General features: G+C 39.6%; 1 protein-coding gene across 5 annotated transcripts in view; it reads right to left on the reverse strand.

Annotated features, from left to right (window-relative positions):
* Positions 1–9,147: 9,147 nt before the first annotated feature.
* Positions 9,148–10,000, reverse strand: part of LOC125034830 — a 21,615-nt gene continuing 20,762 nt past the window's right edge. For all 5 annotated transcript variants that reach the window (XM_047626834.1, XM_047626835.1, XM_047626837.1 and 2 more), the window contains exon 9: positions 9,148–9,881. In XM_047626834.1, coding sequence (XP_047482790.1) covers positions 9,711–9,881 — 171 coding nt within the window. In that variant the 3' untranslated portion in view covers positions 9,148–9,710. The remainder of the gene's footprint in view (positions 9,882–10,000) is intronic.

The following is a 10,000-nucleotide window of genomic DNA, read 5'->3' on the forward strand; positions in this document are numbered from 1 at the left end:
ACATTGCATTTTTGTTGTGAATTATTTTTGCATGTGAAGCAAGTGAACAAAAAAATAAAATTGGGTTGCATTTTTTAGACATGTATTGACAGGATGTTATAAAAATGGGATTGATGCAGAATTTTGTGTATGTGTCACAATATTAGTTATGTTGCTTTCACATTCTTTTGTGGGTAAATCAAGACCTGTTGTGAAGGTATGATGGTGAAGTGAACTTGAAATTTATTCCATTCTGTTGGTCCAGTGATAGATACCATGTTTCAAAATTGGTTTGAGCTTCATTCGCAAAGATTTAGTAATTTAGTATTGTTGTATAGATGTTTTTACTAAAGGTATTTTCCATTATTTTATTTTGTAGCATGACTAATATTAGTGACAAAGTACCACAACAACTACAGCATTGATATACTGCTAGTCTTACATCAATCCTCAACACCACTGCTGCTACTTTGCAGCTACAATGACTGTGCATCAGCACTTAAAACTACAATACAACTGTAACTGCTCTTTAGTTGCCATGCATCTTTTAGCTACTGTACAACTAAAACTATACAACTACAACTACCATACAACTGTAATTTTTCTCAGAAAACATATTTTACAAAGTCTTTAAATGCATTAAAGGTATATACATTATATTAAATAACTTGAGTTGAAATTTCATCCATGAGGAGGATGCATTAAGAGACTGCAAAAATCGAACAAGGATAAGCAGGTTTGTGTGAATGTACTCAATTTTTTATAGCTATCACCTCTCTGTTGATGTAAATGACTGTAGAGATTTAAAATTGTCAAGCAGATGTAGAGTAAATGGTAGGAAGTCAAGTTCTCCTAACATCCTTTATAGTCACAATTTTGCTGCAAAAGCTGATCTTTGTCCAAGGTCTCCTCTGTATTGTTAGGATTGGATGCTTAGTTGATAGGAACTTAAGATTTGCTTTTACATTGAAGTACAGAAGCAGTTGCATTTAAGTTCGTGGTCTTTGGGACTTAAAGTGACAAATGCTCATGGATGAATTTTTAACAAGCTGAGGGTGATTGAATCGGAATGCTTTCAATGTTTTTAGATTGCTGTTTTCTTTTCTTTTTTCTTTTTTTATTTTTCTTCCTTTTCATCGTTCTCTTTTTCCTTTTCTCTGACAGTATATTGAAGAACTACACTGTAGGCTATTTAAATTGCTAGTGTAGCTTGTATAACTGTCTGTACACTACAGTTATTGCAGGGACCGTTTCAGGAAGTCTTCAACTACTGAGTAATGAATGCTAAATCAAACTGAGTGTCTCATTTGTAGTGGCTGTAGTATTTACATTTGTTTCAGTAATGTAAGGAAGATTAATATATTAGATGGATGCAATTGTTAATGTAAAATACAAGCTATTTCATTTGATTTGAATTAATGAGAGTTTGGTAAAGTTATTTTACATTACATAACAGTTCTAAGGGTAGCATTGTATCAGTTGACTTACAGTGACCTATGTTAGATATGGGACGGCAGCTCCTTATGTACACAAAAGAAAGATGAATAGCTTTTGTCTTGTAAAAAGCTATTTATTAGTATTCAGTGCAAACTTTTTCACTTCACCTACAAACTGCTCAAGTTGATATTCTTGCACCTACCCTACATGCGCAGTATATGGACAGCACAGAATGCAAAATGAGCTCTGCATTTTAAGATGTATATTGCAGATTTATACTAAACATCTTTGGATGTATATTACTGTTAACTGGTTAATGGTATCAAGACTTACTTTAAAGAGAATAACTATAGTATTTGCTCTTTTCATAATACATTTTATATGTTTATATATACATGATGTATTTCAAATGATATGGTAATAAGTGTTTTGTCTTTCATTTTGTGAAAACTCATATATGTATTGTTTGGATGTGTCAAAGGTTCCCTCTAGTTCCAAAAGGTCAGATAGTAGTTCCATTGAATTATATTTACTCTAAGCTCTTTGCATCATGTGACCTTAAATACTAGTGCAGGTGAAAGTTACGAAAGTTATTAGAGGCAAATGGTCTCCTTTGAAGTCATAGTGATTTTTTTTTTTTTTTTTTCTTTTTATCATATATTGCCATGTACTTTATTTGTATATTTAGACAACAGTATGGCAATATTTATAGTATGATTTGCCTTTGGTGGGTATTAGAGAGAACCTTTTTTGTGTATTTTATTTAAACTTGGCAAAGCTTTATTTGAAACTGTGAATGGCATTTCTTTTTGCATTGATAATTTACTTCTGATGCTTTGAGGAAATCTCAAAGTATCATTATTCCATGTACAGTATTTCTACTTTTTCAGGATATTTTATTTCTTGCATAAACTTGACAAAGTATAATGTGTTCCATGGATGTTATACAGTTAATGAAGTTTATTTCTCTTGGCAGATGTTATATCAAAGGTATTATGGCAGTAGTGTTTATCATAGTATATATGATATTAATGTAGTGATGAATCTACACTGTAATGCTAAATATTTAAAAATGCTTATAAAATTCCATTATATGTATTAAGCTGGAGAAATAAGCAGTCTATCTCCAAATGAACTATTAATTGCATTTGCCCAAAAAAGTAAATAGTGAATAAATGTGCTACATGCTATATAAGCAAAACAGTATTTTGGCCTGGGTAGATGCAAACTACATGGCTCTCTTCTTTCCATACTGCTAAAGTGCATTTGCTAAGCAGCTTAAGTCATATTAGAATTATTGATGGTGCTGCGGTATCATCATATTCTAATATCTGTAGTTTTGAAGATGTAAAGATTTTTCTTTATTGATCTATGTCCTATATAAGATTTATTTTACTGTTCTGATGAAGGAAATTGTAGATGAAATATATAGTCCTCCTAAGTATTGCTAGTCATTTTCAGTAACTGAACTGTTTCATATCTTTCCAAAGTTTGTGTATTAATTATGATAAATGTAACAAATGTTAAAAAATAAAAGTGCATGCCTTTCTTAAGTTTTATTAACTTTATATATGCACAAACAGACACACACATATATATGTATTTGTTAAACATACAACTTGTTTCTTAAGCTTGCATTAAAAATGCCCTTTCTACTCAAGTGCATCTACATTCCCACAATTAACAATTTTAAGATACATTCCAGTGTGTTAGTAACCCTGCTAGTGGTGCTGTTGGCAATCCTGTCCTTCCATGCACAGAACTCATCATACCTTCTTGAGGTGCTGTAATGTGTTGTTCTTCATGACAATGTGTTTAAGTTTTGAAACTTGATGTGTAATTGATCATCACAGTAACTATCAAAGCAGGAGAGTAGTGTAACAGCAGATGAACCAGGCATAGTGACTCCCCACAGTTTTTCTTTATCTTCTACTCCTGTTCCATTTGACATCAGAAGGATCTGAATGATTTCAGGTTACAGACAAACTATTGATAGTGCCATCAACAATCCTAATTGTATGTACTGTCTGGATAAAGGACTCTGTTCTGTTAAGACTAGGTGCTCCTGAATATGCTGAGTAGAGCACTGAACTGGTTCAAAGGGCCTTTGAATATCAAAAGAAAAGAAGACTGTAAAGTCAAGAGGAAGGTCTCGCAGTCCACTGGAAACTCAATCAGAACTTCACCTTGGATTTCATAGGAAGGGATCCTGTCTGATTTGGTTTGACCAGAGAACTCTATATCGGTCCCCTTTGCCCCCCAATCCCATGCCCATTGATGTCATGGGGGGGCATAGGAGACGGAGACTGGGATTCAATGCTGGGGATCACCCTTGCCTTGGGTGTCAGCCTTGACTCAACTAATTTTTCATCTCTCCCTTTTCATTTCTCTCTCCATCATATCCTAGGCTTGCCATGGCCAGTAACAAAGACTTTGTACCATTAATAGGGGCATTAAGACTTACCCCTTTATCAAATAGCCCCACTGATTTCCAGGCTCTCCTTTGACCATGACACAGAACACTGCTACTACTACCCCCTCCTCAATGCCTACTATCACATCAGCTCAGTTCAAATCACTTATCCAGGCCAATACTCTGTCTCCAGGAAACATTCCTCTCCTAACATCCACTACTTCATCTCTTCTACCCCACAACTTTCTTCATCAACTTCACCATCCTTCCTGATTATTACTCTGCATCCTTATTGTCCACCAGTCTGCTGTACTACCTCTCAACACCACTCCCTCTTCCACACATCCCCATCCCTCTTCCACACATCCCCATCCCTCTACTACCACCTTCTCTACAAATATCTTGAATACTCTGTTTAGCCCAGCCAAATGGGGTCTTTTTTTTGTAATCCCCCACACAGCCCATTACTCTGACAACACTATCCTCTTCTAGCAATGCCTCCAAAAACAATTAGGCAAAGTTTCCTTCTGCAGCCACCCCGATCATTCCTGGCTTGTCACTGTTACATTTGAGTCCCAAGCTATAACATTATCAGACCTAACTGACTTCATTGGCAAACCCATTCCTGCCCAACCTCATTCCTCCCTCAGTACTAACACCAGAAATGTCTCCATCTCCCCATCAAAGTACCCTGTCTACAACAAGATTGGTCAGATTGTGAAGGAGACTTTCTCACCTATCTCATGGACTCTGATGCAGTATCAGTACAGTGCTACACCACCCTCGCTAGAGGCCGTCATAGGTCCCTTACCAATACTGCCAAACTTATATTCCGTAGACCTGACTTCTCTTTAATGCAGACATTGACGGCGAGTCTCTCCCTATCCGATCATAACATCCTCTCCCCAGAATTGTTGGCATCCAGACCATTCTGCCAAACACAGCCATTCCACAGCCTGATGCCCTCTCTGTTCCCAGCCTGGTCACATGTGTTAATTGTGGTGGCTCCCATAATGTATTTCATAGGGGCTGCCCTGCCTACAAGTTTATCTGAAGTGGCAAGTCTCAAATTCAAACTGCCAGACATGAAACACTCCTCATTCTTCCCAAGATTTTTCTACATCTTCCCAGCATCTCTTCTTATCCCACCTCTACCCCTACCCCTCCCAGTCAAATTCTTTTGCCATTCTAAATTCAGACACCCCAATCTCCACCACTATTCCAGTCACTCCAATCATTACTTCCCCAGTACTTCCCTCTTCCTCCTCACCCAACTCATCGCACAAGACAAGCTAAATGCTTCATCCCATCTACCCCATTCCTTCCATCAACCACTCCCTCCACCCCTCAAACATCTGCCCTCCTCCCCCCATAAGAAAACTATGTTTCTCAGACCCCCCAACCAACTCTAATGCAGAAACTCTTGAATACATTCAAAACTACACCTATCCATCCTCCAATCCTCCTACTCCCATTCATTCTATGCTCAAAGTAACTACCCGACATCCATCCTCCTCCAACTCATGTTGCCCCCTACACCCCTTCCTCCACTCTTTCCCGAAACCCCCATCCCCCCCTGCTTCAACTGCGACATGCCCTCCTTCCCCATTATTCCTCCCATTTCCTCCTGGATGTGCCATGCCATGGAGGACACATAGGTCAAAACTTGAGGAGAGGTGGAAACCAGGCTCCATTAGTTCCTTCAGGACATGACCAGGATGAGGCCAGACAGGCATCCAGAAACCCAGTTCCTCATTGTCAGACTCAAGGGAGGACCAGGCTGCGATTGTTCAGTTCTCGGGTATGGTGACCAAGCAGATGGTCAAGCCTGAATAGCCACAGGGAGGAGAGTGCATGTCATGAAGTCTCCTCCCTTAGTCCAACAAGCATACAGGACCACACAGCAGCCTTTCTTAATGCCCATTTCCACCAGTCCCATATCCACACTGTAATGCAACAAGTCTCTAACAGCAGTGTTCTTGGGCAGGCCACAAAGTCACAGCCTCCTACACAGTTTTCACTTATCAATGGCTAACATGCTACTCATCTACAAAATACAGGATGGTCTATGCAGCTGGCGACCATGAAACCTTGGGTCAAGCGGTCCTGCTGAACACTGACTTGGCCCATGCCCCCACCACTAGGGATAAGGCATTCCAGGTTATCCAGCATGCAGACATGACCTGGCCAGGGGAGTCTTAGCATGTTTGGGAGAGCCACAGAATTTCATCTATTGGTGCATCTTTATGTCCTACTTCCTGGACTTGAGGTCAGGATGATGGCAGTCCCATTGTTTAGGAGCATTAATATGACCATGGTAGAGTTGACAATGGACTCAGCCTTTGCATTAACCAGTTTTAAGGTCATGAGAAATTAATCCATACTCTCACATCTCCCGCCAACCAACAAGTCTATGTCTAAAGTGGACCTGAAAGAAGTCCTCTATAAATTCAAGCTTGCTCTCTGAAGAGAACAAGTTTAAGGAAGCATGCAAGATTGCAGGTAAGGCTTCTATCTCCTTCCAGTAGATGGCAGCCAGAGCTCTAGTTAAGCCATGTCCAGCACCAGGCACTCCATTGCTGGAATGGAGTTCCAGAGCCTAGTCTTAAGTGCTTATACCACTCATCTGTCTCACTTGTCATTCCATTGTCCCATCCTGTCTTCACAGCAAATGACAACACAACAAAACCCAAAACCTAGTGTAGGTCCTACATCATCCTCCCAAGATTTTTTTCCCCCTCAAGTGAACCACTGAACAACAACGGACACATTAGGAGGATTGCCTTGCCTGGAACCGGGAAGGGCAGATGAATATAGGTGCTACCGTCTTTAACATAAGAGCCACTACTTTCTGGGACATACTCTCCATATTCTGAAAAGAGCAAGGAATTAGACTTTGTGTTCCAGTTACTGAGAGAAAAAAAGTGCAATAGAAGACGCACCTGCAACACCAGGATTCTACAGCATCTGTGGTCACCAAGGCATGGGGATTACCAACCCACCAAGATCTATTTGTCCTAAACAGATACGTCCATACAGCCAAGCTCAGAATGAAAATATTTAGGACAGGAATGTCAGATTACAAAAGTGGCGACTGGATGGTTTTCATCTACCTCTTGGACCCTTTATTTCTAGCCTCAAGTACCTCAGGTTCACTTGGAGGAACCAACCTTTTCAACTTTGGGTTCTCTTTTTCAGCCTCTCCACAGTCTTCACAAGGATGATGGCTCCAGTTTGAGCTACTTTACATCACCAGGGAATTTTCCTCCTCAGATACTTAGATGCCCTAGTTCATTCAAGCTGCCTCACAATGGGAACCCACAAGGGAAAGGGAGTCTCACCAACCTGTGCTTCCCATGGGATAATAAGAAACTGGAAAAAAACCCTTTAATAACTCCAACTCAGAAGAACAGCTTTTGGGGGGATGGGGATTCTTTCTCTTTTGAAGGTTTTCATGACACAGAAAAGACTAGAAAACAGTAAGAGAGTGGATGATACTCTTAGGCCACATGTCTTCCCTCATCCACTTCATACCAGTAACAAGGCAATGGATAAGGAACATCCAACCACAGCTCACTCAAATGTGGGACAGACAGTCACAAGGGGTCAACATTCCTTTACCTTGGGACAACAGTATTCTTCAGGACCTCTAATGATGGCCTCTCCAGACCTTTACACAGATGCCTTTACACAGACACAGACGCCTCAGTGATGGGTTGGCGAGTGTCACTACTACAGGAATTGATAGTAAACAATAGGTTCTTCTACACCAACTTCCTGGAGCTTGGAGCAATTTGTCTAGGACTATTAAGCTGCAAGGGGTAGAGGTAGCTTAATAGCTTAATAGTAGGTTAGGTATTTGGGGTCGACTTACCAGAGAAATGGAGATTTTGGAAAAGCATTAAAGAAAAGAATGCAGGCTGGACGGAAGGGATGGAGAAAGGTCACATGAATGATATGCGACTAAGTAGGGACTAAAAGAAAGATCTTCAAGACTGTGGTAAGGCCAGCTATGCTGTATGGCATGGGGACATTCCAACTGACAAAAAGACAAGAATATGAGCTTGAAGTTGCTGATATGAAAATGTTACATTTCTCGTTAGGAGTGATGAGAATGGACAAAGTGAAAAATTAATATATCAGAGGGACAATGCATGTGTGCAAGTTTGGTGACAGGGCTAGAGAGGGAAGACTGGGGTGGTTTGGGCATGTCAAGAGAAGGGATGAGGAATATGTGGGGAAAAGGATGCTCAAAATTGAACTGCCGGAAAGGCCAGAGAGCAGGTTCGTGGACACAGTCAAGATAGAAATGCAGACAGTGGGTCTGAATAAATTATGGGCATAAGATCAGATGCACTGGAGAAGGAAGATCCACTGTGGTGACCCCAGAAAGGAGAAACCAAAAGAAATGTGTGTGTGTGTGTGTGTGTGTGTGTGTGTGTGTGTGTGTGTGTGTGTGTGTGTGTGTGTGTGTGTGTGTGTGTGTGTGCATGTGTATATACGTGTGTGTGCATGTGTATATACGTGTGTGTGTGTGTGGGTGTACATGCCTGTGTGTACATGTGTGTGTGTGTGTGTGTGTGTGTGTGTGTGTGTGTGTGTGTGTGTGTGTGTGTGTGTGTGTGTGTGTGTGTGTGTGTGTGCATTTGTGTATGTATATATTATGTGTGCACACACGCACACGCACACGCACACGCACACGCACACACACACATATGGGTATGTGAGCACACAAACACACATATGGGTATGTGTGTGTACACAGAAATGGTTTGTGTGTGTATGCAGATATGTGTATGTTTGTACACAGATATGTATGTGTGTACACATGTGTACGTGTATACACATGTATATGTGTGTACCTATATGTTTATGTTCGTGTATACATATGTTTATATGTGTATGTGTATGTGTTTACTTATCAATGAGAGTGACCTTAGTGCAGGTGATTAAAAGGTGGTCTTGCTGGTGGTTTTATTGCAAGACCCCCAAGAGATCCCCTGTGTCACTGGGGTCGAGGACAAGGTGGTGGAGCTGGACCATGTGTGGCTTGGTCTGTCTGCCATCTCTCGCTCTCTCTGCCCAACGAGAAGTGTCCTCTTATGTGGTGGCTCCCTTCAAGGGGAGGTGCTTACTTCTGGAGTGTCAGATTCATTTGATCATGGAAAAGGGGGAGAGTTTGCAGGCCTTGCTCAAGGGGAAGATGTAGATGTGTGTGTGTGTGGGGGGGGGGGGGATATCTATCTATCAATCTATCTACATAGATAGATAGAGAGATAAATACATATATAAATATGGGTATGGAAGAAAAGCATTCATAATTTTTTATCTTTTTATTTTATATGCTAGGAATGAATTCTCAAGGAATATTGTACCTACAATTTAATATTGTACCTAATATTAAAAAATCAGCAAATACCTTAAAAAATGGAATGAATTTGTATCTAAATATGTTATTTTATGTGATTAGGTGAGTGAATATTGTATATTTTTCTTCTAAATGTGCATGGTGATTTATGTAAACTATAAAAAATATGATGGAGAGAGGAATTCTGTGCATGATCCGATTGTTCATGTGTTGGCTGGATCACAATAATTTTGCTGTTGTGACACTTCAATATGATCCCTCTCTCCAAACAAAAAACATACATACAAAAACCTTGTTTTACAGTATATCTGAAACTGAAAGACAAATTGAAAATTATTAGAAAAATACAATATTATAATATTCTTTTTCACCAATATGGTAAATTTACCTAATTTCACCCTTTTCCTTGATTTACAGAAATATTTTGTTTTATCTTATATTTCTATTCGTTACGTCAATAACAAAACTAAAGTGAATATTACATTTCCTAAAAAGTTAATATTAGTACTGAGACTACAGTTTTTCATATCTGATCAGTAATTCTGCCATTTCCTCTTTAAGGCTCGCAAGAGATGCCGGTTCTGGAGGAGGTGGCATTTGTCGATTCCTTGTTCCTGCATGACTTCCAGCGGCCAACTTTTCTACGACAGTATCCACATTTCCGCCTTTACATTCATGTGATACCTGTAAAATAAAGAATAAGATCAGGATATATATATATATTTTTCAAAGTACATACTTTATAAAAGATTCGAAAGAGGGAAAAGTAAAGGAATTAATTATACAGACCAAATATCAACCTA

The sequence above is a fragment of the Penaeus chinensis genome, chromosome 18 (genome assembly GCF_019202785.1).
Source record: "Penaeus chinensis breed Huanghai No. 1 chromosome 18, ASM1920278v2, whole genome shotgun sequence".
Lineage (NCBI taxonomy): Eukaryota > Metazoa > Arthropoda > Malacostraca > Decapoda > Penaeidae > Penaeus > Penaeus chinensis.